The 20,297-nt window shown below is 38.2% G+C and overlaps 2 protein-coding genes and 1 pseudogene across 2 annotated transcripts; all 3 read right to left on the bottom strand.

Annotated features, from left to right (window-relative positions):
- Positions 1 to 518: 518 nt before the first annotated feature.
- Positions 519 to 2,818, bottom strand: LOC112701260 (exocyst complex component EXO70B1-like; annotated as a pseudogene).
- Positions 519 to 7,307, bottom strand: LOC112702746 (exocyst complex component EXO70B1-like). Its single transcript, XM_072199268.1, has one exon. It carries the CDS (start codon positions 5,414 to 5,416, stop codon positions 3,398 to 3,400), a length of 2,019 nt encoding a protein of 672 aa, XP_072055369.1. The 5' UTR covers positions 5,417 to 7,307; the 3' UTR covers positions 519 to 3,397.
- A 113-nt stretch (positions 7,308 to 7,420) lies between these two features.
- On the bottom strand, positions 7,421 to 10,026 carry LOC112702747 (exocyst complex component EXO70B1). Its single transcript, XM_025753903.3, has one exon. The coding sequence runs from the start codon at positions 9,615 to 9,617 to the stop codon at positions 7,686 to 7,688; it is 1,932 nt and encodes a 643-aa protein (XP_025609688.1). The 5' UTR covers positions 9,618 to 10,026; the 3' UTR covers positions 7,421 to 7,685.
- Positions 10,027 to 20,297: the final 10,271 nt, after the last annotated feature.

A 20,297-nucleotide genomic window follows, 5' to 3' on the forward strand; every position in this document is an offset into this window, starting at 1 on the left:
TTTAAGCTGATGTCTGGTCTGAGTATTAACTTTGATAAGTCAAACTTGATTTCGATTTTTTAATTATTTTTAAATGATAAAAATAACAAATAAAAATATAAATTTATACAATTATACTATAATAAAATTATCTTTCTTTTAAAAATGAATAAATTCAAATTCCTAAAACAATAAACTATATATAATCTAATTTGTATTATATTTTTATTGAATAATTATATAAAATTTTATACAAATTATTAAATAAATATTTTATAAAATACTTTTAATATAAGATACTTTAAATTTAATATTATTTTACATATTATTTAATTAATTTTTAAAAATAATATTAAAATATATTATATAATATAATTAAGGCAATTATTCCGATAAAAATGCCAAAAATATTTTTTTATGATAATTTTTATTTAAAATTGTAACATATTTATTTGGCTACACTTTAAATAAAAGTAACAATTTTATAACATATAAAAAAATAAGTCCTACAACTTATCATCCATAATCAAAATAAAATATTTTTATATAATAACCAATATGAAATTTTCATTAGAATAGCAGCTTATAATTAATTTATCTATTCGCACATTGTGCGGTCTCACTCTGGTTAACTCTAAAATTATTTCTACATTGGAAGAACATTTTCTACTATTACAAACCATACACATGCTCTAATAATGTGGAACCATACAATGTGAAAGTAGTACACTTCGCTATCGAAAATTTTGCAATCTAATAATGCTTCACACAAGCTCTGCCTTTACTTCTTTCTTTGTCAATGCTTCATTGATTCATGATACTTCCATAAAATAAACCGTCGATTCGAGCTTCAATGTCAAACATTCTATACTTAATATACTCATAAGCATTCATTCCAAGAACTTTACGCATCGTCCCAATGAAGTTTCCATATGCTGGCAGCAACATGTTTTTTATTGAAGTCCTAATTTCTTCCCTTAGCTGCTCATCAAAGACGGACCATGTAGATTGAGCAACGCATGTCTCCATGAAATGAATGTTGAACAACAGCAGCTTATTCTTCATTGGCTCTGCGGCAACCTCAGGTGCCGGCGACTCGCCATAGTAGTCTAGATTCAGATAGTCTAGCAACTTGTTCCAAGAACTTCTGTAATATAGCTCAAGGTTTTGCTTCACTTTTGCAGTGTTATTTTGACCCCAATGATCTCCCAAAAAGGTTCCCAACTCCCACTCTTTTACCTTGTTTTCTATGTAACTCCTATTATTCACCATGAAAAAATAGCCCAAAGCAGGGTCCTTGTACTTCTTGGAGTTGGTTCTCAATTTTCTCTCTAATAACTGCAACAACAAAATATTATTCGATTGGGTTCCGGCATCCATCGGGTATTCTAGCGAAGCCTGCTGAAGCTTCCTTTGCGACTGCCGTGAGAATAGGATATATGTCATTACATTGTAGGTAATTAGATGAACCCCACCACTTGGAAGAACTAACTTAGCCTCCTTGCTACGGAAAATCAAATTCTTCATATCCATGTAAGAGCCTGTGATTGCTTCTCTCAATTTGTTCCGGGTTGTGACAGCTTCATTCACCAAGAACATGCTGGGGCCATCAGAAAACAATGTCTGGAAGTCTGGAATCAGTTGGTTCAATGCAAGAAAAACGCGGAAGGTTTGGAACATCCGACATGTTGGAAGGCTAATAGCCACGAAGGCCTCTGCGAATTTCAGCAGCTGAATTGTTGCTTCAGAGCAAATTTGTCCAAAGCAAGCATCCGCTGCAGAGTGTAAACCAGAGAAGACACGACTGCAGATTTGCCTTTCCGAGGGAAATAGTATCCTTAGGGCAACATCAGAAGCTATGATCCATCTACTGATAATGTAATCCATGGATGGCATTGTTTGAGGGTCAATAACTCTATCCTCTCGAAGCTTCAACAATCTCAATATGCACATCTCTAACCATTGCCTCCTGCAATTGCTATATGCATGGGAGAACTCCTTTTCGAAACCAGCAGCCATGGTGGACTTGGCAACATCATGAAGATCCTCCATAGCTCCGGGCCCAAGTGCATCAAACACCAAGTTGTGGTCAATCACCTTTCCAGGGACATCAATGGCTTCACCGTATTCCCTCACTTGCTCCAAAATTTTGTCCATGATACCATAGCTTCTCCGCTGATGTCTTTCTATACAAGCACTTAACCGTGCCATCATAAAACTGCAATCATCATTGGCTTGTTGCGAATCAACTTGAACGACAACTTGATTTTGATCACACGGATCAAAATGTTCATCTTCTAATGTGAGGTTTAGAGAAGATCTAAGAATAATAACAAAATAACTGAAACAGACCCCAGTAATACCAAACAATATTTTTATCTTCATCAGTTGCACAATAAAAACTCCGAGAAAGAAATATAGCAGATCCACTTCAAATCCGCCGTGGATCTGTCTTGGAAAACTAGAGCACATTATAGCAAAAGCAGCATAAGAGACTATAAGAGACTATGCTATATGCATCTGGTTTCCCATTCACAGCTTTGTCAAAAAAGAATGAGTAAATAGAAGTAATAGTCAGAACTAAAAATGCTATATGCGCTCGAAACCGGAGACAAGCCGAGTGTTGCCATACCTTGGGAAAGTAAGTGGCAAGGCAGATTATAAAACTGAAAACAATGTAAATAGAGATTTTCACCAAGTTCCATTTTCCGAATAGAAAATTGAAGGATGTACTGAGAGCATAACAGAGCAGTCCAACTATGGATGAAACCACACCAACGAATCTCCTTAGCTTTGGATGCATAAGCCATCTTGGAATTCGGACAGACACTGGTACCATATCCTCTGAAAGAAGCTAAGTGAGTAGCAAGTGTTTTCAGAGACACGGAGCAAATATCATCCAAGAGTTTACACAGTTAATTTTTCACTACATATTTTGTAGACTTGGAGGAGCTGTAGGTATGAAGAGACTTCTTCAACTCGGTTTTGTCATCACGCGCTTGACCATAGTCATTTCTATATGTATAGATTGCATAGTGTAACTTTCCTATCCCCTTCCAGGAACATCTTCAGTTGACTTGGGTTTGTCTAATCTTATTATTACAATATAGATTCCTGCAAATTAATGCATTGAAATCTAGATGATAATTGTACTATTGTGATAGATGCTTTACACTTGAAATTTACTTTTGTTCAACCATGGCTGGGTGGATTATGCCTGTGGTTCCAAATGGTTAGTCTTAGAAATTCTTTTGGGAATAACTTAATAACCAAGAATTACCAAATAAATTTCACTTCTTTGCTGTTTTTTTTTTAAACTTTTTTTTCCTGATAAAATCTAACACAAGCATGTTTTTCAATTCAATACTAGTGATTTTGTGATCTCATTCATACAAATTTTCTATTTGTTTCTACCTTCCTAATTCATACTTCCTCTAAATAAACCGTTAAGTCGAGCTTGTATATCAAACATTCCGTACTCTATATACTCATATGCATCTGCAGCAAGAACATTATGGAACTTCCCAATGAAGTTTCCATATGCTGGAAGCAACATGTTCTCTACGGATGTTATTATTTCTTTCCTAAGTTGCTCTTTACCAACAAACCATGTAGATTGAAGAGTGCATATCTTCCTGAAGTGTGAATTGAACAAAATAAGTTTCTCTTTCATTGATTCAGCAGGAACAGCAGGCACCAAAGACTCATCGTTGTACAGCTTCAGATAATCAACCACCATGTTCCATGAGCTTTTGTAATAGAGCTCAAGGTTTTCCTCAGCTTTGTGTGTATTATTTTGGACCCAATCATTGCACAAATGGGTTACGAAATGCCGTCGCTTTACAAAGTTTTGTATGTACCTTCTATTAATCATCATGAAGAAATAGCACAAAGCAGGATCCTTGTAGTTCTTGGATTTAATTCTCAGTTTTCTCTCTAAAATCTTCAACATAGAAACCATCTCCACAGAGAATGAAAACGATGTTCCAGCTCTATCAGAACCCTGCACATATTTTTGTAAAAATGGCTCGCAAAATAACTCGACATATGCCAGGACATCCATTGTTAATGGATGAATTCCGCCATTGGGAAAAACAAACTTAGCCTTCTTACTACGGAAAATCATATTCTTCACCTCCGTGTAACGACCCTCTATTGCTTCTCTCAAGTTGTTCTGGATTGTAATAGCTTCGTTCACCAAGAACATAGTGAGGCTATCACAAAACAATGTCTGCAAGTGTGGAATCAGGTCACACAATGCCGGAAAAATGTGAACAATGATGAATATTTGATCAAATGAACAGCTCACACTTGTAAAGGCATCAGCAAAATTTAACAGCTGAGTCGTGGATTCCCGGCAAATATTTGCAAAACAAACATCAGAAACTGAGCGTAGCCCAAAGAAGACACGATCGCAGAGTCGTCTTTCGAATGGAAACAGTATTTTGAATGCAACATTGCAAGTTTCAGCCCATCTCTTAACCATGAAATATGGAGTTGGTAGTGTGTTAGGGTGGTCAATCTTGACAGTGTCCAACTCCAACAATATTGCTAGACACTCCTCCAAGAATTCCCTCCAGCAATCGATGTAGGCATCAGAGCATTCCTTCACCAATCCAACAGCCACTGCAGATTTGACAGCTTCATGAAGGTCATTTACAACTCCCTGTGGTAGCGTATCAATCAAGAAATTGTAATCAGTCACCAACATAGTGTTATTAGTAGCATTATTGTATTCCTCAAAAATGGTTTGCACTAGTGCAGCTTTTCTCTTCTGAAGCGCCTCAACACAATCCATGAGCTTTGTCATGATGATTCTATGAATGTTGGATTGTTGTGAATCAGATTCCACTTGAATTGACACATGATTTTGGTCATGGAGTTCCAAATATTCACTATCTGTGACTGTTGATGCATCTAGAGAGGATCGAAGAATGATGAGGAAATAGCTGAAACATATCGCAACTATACTCAACAAGAATCTTATCTTCATCAGTTGTATTATGAGAACTCCCAGAAAGAAATATAACATGTCTACCTCAAATCCACAATGAATTTGTCTTGACAAACTAAACCACATTATAGCAAAAGAAGCAGAAGAACCTATGCTATATGCATCCGGATCCCCAGTCGCAGCTTTATCGAAAAAGAATGAGTAAACAGAAGTAACGGTCAGAACTAAAAATGTCATATGAGCTCTCAATCGGAGACTTGCAGAGTGTTGCCATATCTTGGCAAAGAAAGTGGCAAGGCAGATTATAAGACTGAAAACAATGTAAATAGAGATTTTCGCCAAGTTCCATTTTCCGAATAGAAAGTTGAAGGATCTACTAAGAGCGTAACAGAGTAATCCAACTATGGATGAAGCAAAACCAAGGAATCTCCATAGCATTTGGTGCATAAGCCAACTTGGAATTGGGACAGATAGAGGTGTCATATTCTCTATGAAAGAATCCAAGTAACAACTAACAAGTGCTTTTTAGTCTTTCCAAAACACCAAGAGAGACCATTTCAGGTAGAACTACCCTTTTCAGAGAAACCTTCAAAGGAAAGTTACACAAATAATTTTTAAATACATATATTTTTTACTTGGAGTAGTAGTTGCCGGCATGAAGAGTACGCTGCAACTAGGTTTTGTCATCTTGTTCTTGGCCATAGTCATTTTTATATGCATGTTACATAGTTTATGTTTCCTGTCCCCTTTCATTTTTTCATGTCTCAATAGTCAAAGGCATGCTGAATAAACAAATATAATGGTAACTCTGTTACTTCTCGGTAATTTCTTAAGCCGACTTAAGTTGACTAATAAATAAAGTACAGTCCAAAATCTAGTCTAGTTCATTGATTTCTAGGGATGTAATTATTTCCTCCCTAAGCTTCAAGCTAAGGACACACCATGTAGATTGAACATGGCATATCTTCTTGAAACGCGCAGTGAAGGAACTAAGCTTCTCTTTCATTGACTTAGCAACAATATTAAGAGCCAGTGACTCAATGTTATCCAAGTTCAGAAATTCCAGAAACCTTACTCCATGAGCTTCTGTGATATAACTCAAGGTATTGTTGAACTTTCGTCTTCTATTTACCTCCCGTTATCCATCATGAAAATGCAGCCGCAGAGCAGGGTCCATGAAGTTCTTGGACTTGGCCTTCAACTTTCTTTCTACAAGCTCAAATAACGAAACCATCTCCACGGAGAATGAAGACCAATGATTTAGCTCCATCGACCATCAGCACCCTTCAGGCCATCACAGGGTTCTTTTAGTGAAGCTCCCCAATACAAGCCAGGAGCTCTGCCATGGAAAGAACATTACCAGTGTTGAGTTGATTGGATCTACTGAATCTACTTGAATGCGCACATAATTTAGATCTTAAGGACCAAAATGCTGATTTTCCTTTACCTGCAGCACAGCTAGACAGGATCCAAGGTGAACAAGGAAATAACTGAAATATATTCCAACAAAACCAACAAGAGTCTTATCTTCATGAGTTGTGTTGTCAAAAATCCTAGAAATAAATACAGTATATCCACAACGAATCTGCCTTGAAAACTCGGTGATATCATGGCAAACGCCACATGAGAAACCAGGCTGTATGCATCCGGTTTCCCGTCACATCTTTGTCAAAATAGAATGAGTAAACAGAGGCGATGGCCAAAACCAGAAATGCCACATGACCTTTGGAAAAAACAGAGGTAACAGAGCAGTCCAACTATGGATGAAGCAAAACCAAAGAATTTCTCCATAACTCCAGATGCATAAACCGTGGAACATGGATGGACACAAGTGATGTCATGTTCTTTATGAAACTAAGTTCATGTTACAACCTACAACTGATTTCAGGATATTTAAAAATTTTCCTAAATGATAATACGCAGCTCTGTCATTTCTTTTGTAATACATGCAAACATACAAAAACATATCAAGACTTAATTTTGGGTTCATTGAAATAGAGATTTTCTATTTAATTGTTTTGTTTCTTTGTTTTAAGTTAACTCATCTCAAGAGCATCATTACACCCTGTTAGAGGCTTAGAGTTAGAGCTAATTTATGTAGATAAATCATTTTTATATCCACAATTTCATACGAATTTTCTTTCCAAAACTAAACTTCAATTTGTATTCGTTTCTTTGATATTTCTGTTTTTTGAACATTTTTTTACCCTGATTGCGATTTATTTATTTATTATGTTAAAACATTCTTTTAAGTAAAAAAAAAAAACACTTTAAAAAAATTAAAATTATAATTTTTAAGGAAAGATTTTTAAAATTTTTTCAATACTTTTATTTTGAAAAAAATTTGTCAAAGACACTAAATTATTACAACTTAACTATATTCAATTTCAACCATGGACAATATATATTGCCAATAATTTATAGGATTTTCATCTGCAATAGAAAAGGAAAGGAAAAATCACAGCAACTAACAAGAACACCTCGATGTTACAACTAAAAATTTAAGATTTTAATATTGTAAGTCTGATGGCTAACAACTAACAGAATACAGATTACAGTTCAATCCAACATGACTTTCATCAGTGAAGAATGATAATGTATATAAATGAACATCATACAGTGCTATTTATAACAGAAGGCTACAGCCTACAGATGTCTAGGTACTAACTCTGATAACCAAAACTCTGTACTCTAATTTACACTACGAATACATACACACAACAACAACAACAACAACTAGCAGCTCCTACCTTCACTTTCGGCTACCAGTTGATCCACTGCTACCCTGAAATAAATCGTTGAGCTTTACTTCAATGTCCTCTACTCCATACTTAACATACTTATCAGCATTCTTGCCAAGCTCCGTATGGAACCTTCCAATGAAGCTTCCGTACGCAGGCAACAAGATCTTCTCAAGGGCAATTCTTATTTCTTCCCTAAGCTGCTCATCGAAAACAAACCAAGAAGACTGAACCCTGCATAAATTCTCAAACTGTGTGTTGAACATTTTCAGTTTCTCTTTCATTGACTTTGCTGCACCATTAGGCCCCAATGACCCGTTACTACTACCATCAAGCTTTAAAATCCCCAGAACTTTGTTCCACGAACTCCTCTGGTATTGCACATGGTACTGCCTAACTTTTGCAGTGTGTTTTCGGATCCAATCGTCGCCCAAGAGAGTTCCCAATTCACTATCTTTGGCCTTCTGAACAATGTACCTCCCATTGTTCATCAAGAAGACATAGCACAATGCAGGATCATTGTAGATTTTGGACTTCGCCTCCAAATTGCTCTCCAACAGCTCCATTATCCAATCCATTTGCACAGAGAGTGAAGAATTGGGTGCGACTCTATCATCAAGCTTAGGGTAATCCTTCAACGGATGTCCATAGTCTTCAAAAACTTGCTCCAATGTTTGCCGTGACCGGCAAGCAGCGCGTAGGTAGTTCATCACGTAGCGTGTGATTGGATGTAGGCCCCCACCGGGAACCCCAACCTTAGCAGGATCGCGGCGAATTAGATTCTCCAGCTCCATGAAAATTCCCCTAATTGCTTCCCCCAACCTCTTCCAAATAGTAATTGCTTCGTTCCTGAGCGAAACGCTGTACTGATCCGAGAACAGGGCTTCAAATTCCGGAATGAGGTCACGCAAAGTTTCAAACACGTCGAGGATCCTAAACAGCCGCTCAGGCGAGCGGCTCCCGATAGCGACAGCGTCCGCGAAATTCAGAAGCTGAATTGTAGATCCGCGGCAAACCTCCATGAAGGAGAGGTCAGCAGCGGCGGAGAATCCAAAGAACACACGGTCGCATAATCTTCGTTCACTCGGGAACAGGATCTTGAGGGAGACGTTGGAGGCCTTAATCCACCTCTCGATCTCGTCCTCGAGGTCCTGCCATGGCATCTTGTGAACCTCCTCGATGCTCAGCTTCTGTAACCCTAATCGTGAGAGACTCTCCTCCAAGAACTCCCTCCTGCAACTGCTGTATACGTGCGAGCACTCTTTCCCAAAACCTCCGGCCACCATGCGCCGCGCGATCTCGTGCAGGTCGTTGATCGTCCCCGCGGGGAGCGCGTCGATTACGATGTCGTAGTCCGTTACCGGCAGCGCCACCGGGATCTGATCCTCTTCTGCTCCGTCGTTCACCGCCGTCTCCAGCTCGTTCTCCTCTTCCTCCGAATCGAATGGAATATTCTCCACCGACTCGACGCCGTTTCGGTACGGCGGAGTCAGGTCAAACGACTCTCCAGCGCGTTCCATGAGCGACCGGAACTCGTCCTCGAGTCGGAACATGGCGTGCTGCAGCATGTCCTCGGCACGTGCGAGGCACGCGCCAAAAGCCTTGTCTGTTGAGAGCTGCGACCACTCGGCGACGGCGGCGACGAGCTCGTCAACGGCATCAAGAAAAGCAACAGCGTCGGCTGAGTCGGCCCAGATCGGACGGTCGGATGACACAAACTGTGAGATCCGATGGTCAAGGGACTTCAGGGAATGATCAAGTGCGGCGCAGGCCCTGGGATCACCATCTGCAACCTTGTCTGCTAAATTCTCCTTCGAGAACCTTCCATCGAAATTCGAGAATATTTGGAGTATATCATCAGCCATGTTGGTGTTGTGGCCCAGCGTCTTAGCTATGTGTCGCGCCACAGCGAGTAATTTCTCTTCCCCGTTGTTCTCAGCCATGCTTCTAGCCGGGGCATCACTTGCTCCAACAGAGAGTAAAGGGTGTACAAGAAGAAGAATGGGGTAGTTCGAATGACGGGTTTGCCCCTGGAAATACGCGGTTTGTTGAAAAAGTGGAGGGTAGTGAGGGTATAGTTGGGAAAGGACGCGGTGGTTGTAAAGGAAAGGAGACAGGAGAGAGAGAGAAGACCGAGAGAGAAGATAGAGTAGAGACTAGAGAGAGAGCGCACAACGTGATGAGCGGTATCTTGTTTCTTGTTTTTTTGTTTTCGAAATTTTCTATTGGATGTGTGTTTTTATTGGTGGAACTGGGAGATCGTAACTTAATTTAATTCCAATGTTGTTGCGAGTCTTTACTCTTTTTGACTCTTGACTGGTCTTTACTCTTTTGTTAAGGCTGTTTTTTTCCCTCCTAAAAAGAGTAAAACAGACCAGAATATATATATATAGAGAGAGAGAGAGAGTTTAATCGGGGATATTTTTTTTATATGAAAAGGAATACCGTGTTTGAGGTTAAAATATATGTGTATTGTGTATAAAATAACGAGGAAAACTTAAAATCATAATTATCTTAAAAGACAACAAGCTCTTTGATAAAAAAAAAATACTAACTCAGTTTTTGAATTTTACTTTTATGGTATTAATTAATTTTTGTGTTAAAAAATATTAGTTATTTTTTTTGTACAAAATTTAATTAGTCCAAAAAAAATTAAAAAATTAGATTGGATATTTTTTTTGAAGTCTCATTATTTTTTTAAGATAATTATCATAGATCAGATGAAATATTCACTTTAAAATAATTACATTGATATGATATTAGTATAAAATGCAAATAGCATTTTGCTCTTTTCGAATTTTTAAATTCAAAGCTTACAAAACGCACATAATTTTTTAAATTGACAACTTGCAAAACACAAATAATGTTTTATTCATGTATTTTTTACAAAACGCATGTTGCATTTTATATTTGTAATATTTTTTTGAAAGTTGCAAAATATAGCTTATTTTTTGTAAAAAAAATATTTTAATAAAGTGTCTTGTTTATAAATATTATTGTCAATTTATTATGTTGCATACTTCATCCCTTTCCTCTTTTTTTTTTATATTTGTGAATTTTTTTTTTTGACAATTAGTAATGCCAAAAAAGTTGGGTTAGGTGAAGTTAAGATTATGGAAGGTATTGCAAATTTGCGAGTGTATTATAACAGTGAGATTATTTTAAACATATATGAAGGAGTGACTTTTGTTTGTAAATGTCCGTTTTTCTTTACTATTCCATGCACCACGAGTTTTGTAGAGTTGTAAAAATGGTATTTGTAGGACATACAAAGTTATATTTTAAAGATGGTGATCAACATTTTATACCGGAATCTTGTACAAGTATTTGGTGGGATGATACAATTTCAAATAATGTTCATCATTGACGACGCATGTATGCATTAGATGTTCTATATTTAACAACAAAATCGATTTCATGTGCCGACGATAGAGTTGTACGTTGAGTTTGAACAGCATATGGGCTAAACGTAGTTAGCGAGGAGGTGAATATGGATGAGCTTGGGGATATAGATTGGGAAGAAGATAACAACGACTGTGAATAGGAATTCGAAGCCAACTACGAAGTCGATGACGAAAATGACGACAAAGATAAGGCAGAAAATCGGCAGTGCAAAATGAAGCAGATGCACTTGTAAACTAGCACCCGTTTGGTATTCCGTCTTTTATGCTAACTCTGGATCTCGAAGCCATGCATGTCCTGGAATTTTCTAAGCATGCGAATATGGGTATGTGATGTTTATTAATTAAAGTTACCACTACTATTTCTTTATTTAGCCTTGATCCTAGGGGTGGCGAAACGGGTCGAACCCGCCGGGTCAAACCGCCAAAACTGCCAAAAACAGCGGGTCGGGACGAGATTTTGAACCCGCCAAATTTTAAAAACCCGCCAAAACAGCACCGCCAAAACCGCGGGCCAAGGCAGGGCGGGGCGGGCTGGCCCGGCGGGCTGACATATTATTTTTTTAAGGGTAATTTCGTAAATTTGCAAGTGATATATAAATAGGAAAATTAGGTTTTCCTTCTCCTCCTTCCCACAAACAGCCGGCCCTAGCCCCCCTAACCCTTCGTCCCTTCCCTGAACGGCTGACCCTGACTCCCTGAGATGCTAGAGACGGTGAGACCTCAGACCGACGGACCCTAACCCCCGGCTTCATCCTTCAACAGCTCAGCTCCCTCGTCTGTCCTCATTCCTCGGCAGACCCACACCCGTGACACCCACACCCACACGGTGCTACTGCAGACTGCAAAACTGCCTCGCCTCGGTGCCTCCTGCTCACCCACACCCACACGGCCACACCCGACCTAACGCAGTAACGCCGGTCACTCAGCTCAGCCACACCCACACCCCAGACGGCCAGACCTTTGACCTTCATCCCATTCGGCGTTCACTGACCCACTCCCTCCTCACTCGCTCCTCCTCACTCCTCAGCAGCTCGGCTCCCTCCTCACTCGCTCCTCCCTGCGGCGGCCTTTCCTCACTCGCTCCTCTCTGGCGCCTCTGCCTTTCGCCTTTCTTTCTCTCCTCCTGTCGTCGTCGGCAGCTTTGTCTCGTCGGCGCCTCTGCTCGGCGGTTCTGTGACTGGCAGACTCCTGGAATCGCTCCTCTCTCCTCCTCTTCCTGCTCAACGGCTCTGCCATTACAGTAAGTGATTTACATTTTCCATGTCAATTTGTTCAGCCTGATTTGAGTTTTCTGCAACTGGGTATTATTGTTTGATTATGTTTGAATATTGTTTTTCTGCCTGATTTGAGTTTTCTGCAACTGGGTATTATTGTTTGATTATGTTTGAATATTGTTTTTCTGCCTGATTTGAGTTTTCTGCAACTGGGTATTATTGTTTGATTATGTTTGAATATTGTTTTTCTGCCTGATTTGAGTTTTGTTTTTCTGCCTGATTTGAGTTTTCTGCAACTGGGAATTATTGTTTGATTATGTTTGAATATTGTTTTTCTGCCTGATTTGAGTTTTGTTTTTCTGCCTGATTTGAGTTTTCTGCAACTGGGTATTATTGTTTGATTATGTTTGAATATTATTTTTCTGCCTGATTTGAGTTTTCTGCAACTGGGTATTATTGTTTGATTATGTTTGAATATTGTTTTCTGCCTGATTTGATAATGTTTCTACAACTGGGTATTATTTAGTTAGTACTTATTGATTATGTTTGATTATTGTTTGAATATTTTTGACTGATTTAAATATTTTTATGTATTGAGATTATTTAGATTGAGCTGTTGATTCTGCAATGGATAATTCTGTCTCTATGAAAGTTGATGGTGGAAATGCAACACAAAATCCTGAAAATATGGAAAGATCTGAGACGACTGAAGATATTAGAAAGAAAAAGACGAAGGCAACAACATCTGATGTGTGGAGATATTTCACAAAGCTTGGACCTGGTGATGATGGAATAGATCGTGCTCAATGTGATGGATGCAAACAGAAGTTTAAGGCTGGTGGTAAACAATATGGGACATCGACACTTAAGCGTCATTTGGACAGGTGCGTGAAAATAGACTTCGAGGATATTGGTCAAACTTTGATAGAAATGCAAAATAAAATGGGGGCTCTCAAGATAGATAATCATGTATCGTGTGAGATGTTTGTTGCCTTTGTGATTGATTGTGATGTTCCCTTTTCTATTGTTGATAATCAGAAGTTTAGGAATTGGGTAAAATACATCAGTCCAACTCTAGGCCTAATTACTAGAAATACTCTTAAGGAGGATGTGCTGAAAATTTACTTAAGGGAAAAAGATAAGCTTAAAAGTACTTTATTAGCCATTCCTAATAGAGTTTGTTTGACTTCTGATTTGTGGACATCCATCACTACAGAGGGTTATTTATGCCTAACTGCTCACTTTGTTGATTTGAATTGGAAATTGCAAAGTAAAATTTTGAGTTTTTGTCATATGCCTCCTCCTCACACGGGATTTGAATTGTCTTCCAAGATTTTTGAGCTTTTAAATGAATGGGAAATTGAAAAGAAGATTATGACTCTTACACTAGATAACGCATCTGCTAATGATACATGCCAAGATCATTTGAAAAGTACATTAAATATGCATGATTGGTTGTTGTGTGATGGGGAGTTCTTTCATATTCGTTGTTCTGCTCATATCTTGAATCTTATTGTGCAAGATAGATTAAAAATTGCTCATGATGCATTGGATAAGATTAGGGAAAGTGTGAAATATGTAAGGGGATCGGAGAGTAGAATGATAAGGTTTAAAGAATGTGTTTCAGCGATTCAGGGTTTGACTTTTACAAGTGGGTTGCATCTAGATGTTACTACTCGATGGAATTCTACGTACATTATGCTCGAAAGTGCTATCAAGTATCGGAAGGCCTTTGAGTATTTGAAGGCAACCGACCATGCTTATAAGTATTGTCCTTCGGTTGATGAATGGGGGAGAGCTAAAAAGATATGTGAATTTTTATACCCCTTTTATGAAACTACTAATTTGATTTCTGGCACATCTTACCTTACTTCAAATTTGTATTTTCTACAAGTCTATCATATTCAATGTGTTTTGATGGGAAGTTTGAGAAGTGAAGATGAGCTTCTAAGGAGCATGGGAGAAAATATGATGAACAAATTTAAGAAGTATTGGAAAAAGTATAGTGTCATTCTTGCATTTGGTGCTATTCTTGATCCTAGACTTAAGATTTCTACTTTAGAGCTTATGTATGAAGAGATTGATGTTGAGACTACAAAAGGGAAGGTGGAACATGTGAAAAAGAAATTATATAAGCTTTTTGAAAAATATGACAAGAATTCTCTTCCAACTGTTCAAGCACAAGGACCTAGTAATCAATCTTCATCCATGGCCCATACCCCTGAAAGTGCAAGCAAGAAGTGACTTGCGATTGTTGGCGTAAGTAATGTCTAACATATTTAAATTCTCTTATTAATTGTCATTATTCTATCCTAACAAGATGTGATTATTTCTATTTTGATAGAAATTGATGAAACGTAACCATCAAGCTGAGGTCTCTAGTGGAAAGAATCCACTTGATACATACTTGGAGGAGCCACTTTTGTCAAAGGATTGCTTTGAAGATTTAGATGTTTTGGAATGGTAGAAATTATATGAGAGTCGTTAGCCGAAGTTATCAATCATGGCACGTGACTTATTGAGTATTCCAATTACTACGGTTGCATCGGAATCTGCCTTTAGTATTGGAGCTCATGTCATTAACAAATATAGAAGTCGAATGTTGCCAGAAAATGTTGAGGCTGTGATTTGTACTCGCAATTGGAATAAAGGCTTTGTTGATGGTAATTACATTGTTACTAATTTAATATTTATATGACATTTAAGTATTTATATCTTGTTCTAAATTCGGGTATTCTTCTAATTGTAGGTGAAGGCGAAGGTGAAGATGTGAATCCTCAAGGTGCTAGGCGAGGCGGTGTTTCAACTTCTGGATCAGATTCAAATTTTGTTGATTTAGAAGTTGATAATTGATTTATGTGTGTTGATTTAAGGTTTTTTTGGGTATCTTGTTGATTTATGAATTATGTTGTGTTTTGTTTTAATTATAATAGGATTTATGTGTGGATTATATGTTTGTTTTGTTATTATTATGCAGTTATGTTTGAGACTTTGAGACTTATTATTTGTTATGTTATTTTTATTATTGTTAATTTCAATAAAAAATTATTATGGTTAATTATAATTTTTTTATGGATTAATAATTAATTTAGAATATTACTCTATATATTAAAAAACTAATTTGATGAAATAATTTTATTATAAAATAAAATAATTGTTAGTTCTTAATGCGTTAAATTTAATTTTATCATAAAAAAATTGGTTAAAAAAAAAAAGAGGAGGGCGGCCCGCCAACCCGCCAGTCCGCCCTTTGGCGGGGCGGGGTAGCAAGTTGAGCCCATATCAGTTTGGTGGGGCGGGCCAGCCCGCCCCATATTTGGGCGGGCTTTGGCGGGGCGGGCCAGCCCATATTGCCACCCCTACTTGATCCACTAATAGTGGTTCGCATGTCGTAGGTGAAGGCAATATTGCGGCCGAAGATGGTGAATTTAATGTCAGAATGGAATTTGGTTCTAGAGAATCGATGATCTCTGCCATCAAAAGCTACAATCTTTTTCATTTTTCTTTTAATATTTTTGAAAATCCTTGCTAACAATTAATGTTATGATTCAAAAATTTCAAGTTTGTTACTTTCTTGTTAAGAAAGGTTCAATATTTGAATTTTAGAATCATACCTTTTAATTTCTTGTTAGTCAAATCATCAATTTTAAAAATTAAATATTTTTCAAAAAAATATTTTTCAACCATATCTTTTCCATCATATCCTTTAAAAAAAAATCAAATTTTCTTCAATCATATCTTTTCAAACACATCTCTTTCAATCATATATTTTTAAAACATATCTCTTTTATTTTAATTTCAAAATCTTTTTCTAATTTCTTATCTTTTTCAAAACTACTTAACTACTTTTCTCTCTCCAATTTTCGAAAACCACTAACAACTTTTTCAAAATTCTTTTTAATTAATTAATTGTTTTAAACTCTGATTTTATTTTATTTAAAAATTTTCGAAAATTCTCTCTCTCCCATGTCTTTCTATTTAAACATTTATCCTCCTTTAATAATTCGGACCCCCTCCCTCTCTATAAGTTCGAATTCTTCTCTCTACCTCATCCTTCTATTCTTCTTTTCCTCTGACACATCAAGGAATCTCTATACTGTGACATAGAGGATTACATACTTTCTTTGTTTTCTTCTCTTTCATATGAGTAGGAACAAGGATAAAAGCATTCTTGTTGAAGCTGATCCTGAACTTGAAAGGACTCTGAAGAGGAAGCTAAGAGAAGCTAAAGCACAACTCTCTGGAGAGGACCTGGCAGAAATTTTTGAAAAAGAAGAAGACATGGCAGCCGAAAATAACAACAATGCTAACAATGCAAGGAAGGTGCTTGGTGACTTTACTGCACCAACTCCCGACTTCTATGGGAGGAGCATCTATATTCCTGTCATTGGAGCAAACAACTTTGAGTTTAAGCCTCAATTAGTTTCTCTGATGCAACAGAATTTCAAGTTTCATGGACTTCCATTGGAAGATCCTCATCAGTTCTTGGCTGAATTTTTGCAAATCTGTGACACTGTTAAGACCAATAGAGTTGATCCGAGGTCTACAGACTTATACTTTTCCCTTTTGCTGTAAGAGACAGAGCTAGTATATGGTTGAACTCACAATCTAGAGACAGCCTGAACTCTTGGGAAAAGCTTGTCAATGCCTTCTTAGCTAAATTCTTTCCACCTCAAAAGATGAGTAAGCTTAGAATGGAAGTTTAAACCTTCAAACAGAAGGAAGGTGAATCCCTTTATGAAACTTGAGAAAGATACAAGCAATTGATAGGAAGGTGTTCTTCTGACATGCTTTCAGAATGGAGCATCATAGGTGTCTTCTACGATGGTCTGTCTGAGTTATCCAAGATGTTATTGGACCATTCTGCGGGCGGATCCATTCATCTGAAGAAAATGCATGCAGAAGCCCAGGAACTCATTAAAATAGTTGCAAATAACCAGTTCATGTAAACTTCTGAAAGAAATTCTATAAACAATGGGATAACTCAGAAGAAAGGAGTTCTTGAGATTGATACTCTGAATGCCATATTGGCTCAAACAAAATATTGACTCAGCAAGTCAATATGATTTCTCAGAATCTGACTGGATTGCAAGCTGCATCTGGCAGTGCTAAAGAAGCCTCCTCTGAAGGAAAAGCTTATGACCTTGAGAATTCTGCAATGGAAGAGGTGAATTACATGGGAAAACCCTATAGAAACACCTACAATTCTTCATGGAGGAATCACCCAAATTTCTCATGGAAGGATCAACAGAAGCCTCAACAAGGCTTCAATAACAATAATGGTGGGAGAAATAGGTTTGGCAATAGCAAACCTTTTCCATCATCTTCTCAGCAGCAGACAGAGAACTCTGAGTAGAGTCATTCTGGCTAGCAACCATAGTCTCTAATCTATCAAAAACCACACTAAATTTCATGAATGAAACAAGATCCTCCATTAGAAATTTGGAGGCACAAGTGGGTCAGCTGAGTAAAAAGGTTACTGAAACTCCTCCTAGCACTCTCCCAAGCAATACAGAAGAAAATCCCAAGAGAGAGTGCAAGGCCATAACCATGACCAACATGGCCGAACCTAGAGATAGTGAGGAGGACGTTATTCCTAGTGAGAAAAACCTCATGGGATGTCCTCTAAACGAAAAGAAGTTCTCCTTTGAGGAACCAAGGGAATCTGTGGCTCATACAGAGACCATGGAGATTCCATTGATCCTACTTCTGCCATTCATGAGCTCTGATGAGTATCCTTCCTCTGAAGAGGATGAAGATATTACTGAAGAGCAAGTTGCTAAGTACCTTGGAGCAATCATGAAGTTGAATGCCAAGTTATTTGGTAATGAGACTTGGGAGGATGAACCTCTATTACTCATTAATGAACTAAACGCCTTGGCTCAGCTAAAGATACCTCAAAAGAAACCGGATTCCGGAAGGTTCTTAATACCTTCCACTATAGGCACCATGACCTTTGAGAAGGCTTTATGTGACCTGCGGTCAGGCATAAACCTCATGCCACTCTCTGTAATGGAGAAACTGGGAATCTTTGAGGTACAAGCTATAAGAATCTCACTAGAGATGGCAGACAAATCAAAGAAACAAGCTTATGGACTTGTAGAGGATGTCTTGGTAAAGGTTGAAGGCCTTTACATCCCTACTGACTTCATAATCCTAGACACTGGGAAGGATGAGGATGAATCCATCATCCTTGGCAGACCCTTCCTAACCACAACAAAAGCTGTGATTGATGTTGACAGAGGAGAGTTGGTTCTGCAAGTGAATGAGGACTACCTTGTGTTTAAGGATCAATGATCTCCTTCTGTACACATGGAGAAGAAGCATGAAAATGTTCTCTCAATACAGAGTCAAACAGAGCCCCCATATTCAAACTCTAAGTTTGGTGTTGGGAGGTCCCAACCATGCTCTGAATATCTGTGAGGCTCCATGAGAGCTCACTATCAAGCTATTGACATTAAAGAAGCGCTTATTGAGAGGCAACCCAATTTTTACTTAACTATGTTAAATTTCCATTTTTCATTGTTATTTTATGTTTTCTTTAGGATGATGATCATGTGGAGTCACAAAAATAAAAGCAAAAATCAAAAACAACATTGAAAATAGCACACCTTGGAGGATGAACTTACTGGCGTTAAATGCCAGTAAGAGTAGCAGAATGGGCGTTAAACGCCCAGTCTGGCACCATTCTGGGCGTTTAACGCCAGAAAAGGGCACCAGACTGGCGTTTAACGCCAGAAAAGGGCACCAAGCTAGCGTTAAATGCCAGAAATGGGCAGCAACCTTCTTCAACTCACTCTCTCTCTCTTCTTCACACATTCTAATAACACCCTTCCCCAAATACCCCTCACCAATCACCTCTATTTCTCTTTTCCAATACCCTTCACCAATCACCTCCATCCACTCTTCTCCAAACACCCCACCTATCCCACCATTCAAATCCTAAAAGCTTTCCCTCCCAAACCCAACCATCACAGATGGACACCCCTCTCCTCCACTCCTATATAAACCCATCATCAATCCTTCATTTTCACACCTCATATACACTTTTCCCCTCCTTGGCCGAACCTTTCTTCACCCTCCATCTCCTCCATTTCTTCTTCTTCTCTATCCATTCTTTCTTCTTTTGCTCGAGGACGATCAAATCTTTTAAGTTTGGTGTGGTAAAAGCGTTACTTTTTATTTTTCCATAACCATTTATGGCACCTAAGGCCGGAGAAACCTCTAGAAAGAGGAAAGGGAAGGCAAAAGCTTCCACCTCCGAGTCATGAGAGATGGAGAGATTCATTTCAAAGGTCCATCAAAACCACTCTATGAAGTTGTGGCCAAGAAGAAGGTGATCCCTGAGGTCCCTTTCATACTCAAAAGGAATGAGTATCTGGAGATCCGACATGAGATTCGAAAAAGAGGTTGGGAAGTTCTCACCAAACCCATTCAACAAGTTGGAATCTTAATGGTTCAAGAGTTCTATGCTAATGCATGGATCACCAAAAACCATGATCAAAGTGTGAACCCGAACCCAAAGAATTGGCTTACAATGGTTCGGGGGAAATACTTAGATTTCAGTCCAGAAAATGTAAGGTTAGCATTCAACTTGCCAATGAGGCAAGGAGATGCATGCCCCTATACTAGAAGGGTCAACTTTGATCAAAGGTTGGACCAAGTCCTCATGGACATGTGTGTAGAAGGAGCTCAATGAAAGAGAGACTCCAAAGGCAAGCCGGTTCTACTAAGAAGGCTTGACCTTAAGCCCGTGGCTAGAGGATGGTTGGAGTTCATCCAACGCTCTATCATTCCTACTAGCAACCGATCCGAAGTGACTGTAGATCGGGCTATCATGATCCATAGTATCATGACTGGAGAGGAAGTAGAAGTTCATGAGATCATACCTCTAGAACTATACAAGGTTGCTGACAAACCTTCCACTTTAGCAAGGTTATCCTTCCCTCATCTCATCTGTCACCTATGCAATTTAGCTGGAATTGTCATAGAGGAAGACATCCTC

The sequence above is a fragment of the Arachis hypogaea genome, chromosome 7, assembly GCF_003086295.3.
Source record: "Arachis hypogaea cultivar Tifrunner chromosome 7, arahy.Tifrunner.gnm2.J5K5, whole genome shotgun sequence".
Lineage (NCBI taxonomy): Eukaryota > Viridiplantae > Streptophyta > Magnoliopsida > Fabales > Fabaceae > Arachis > Arachis hypogaea.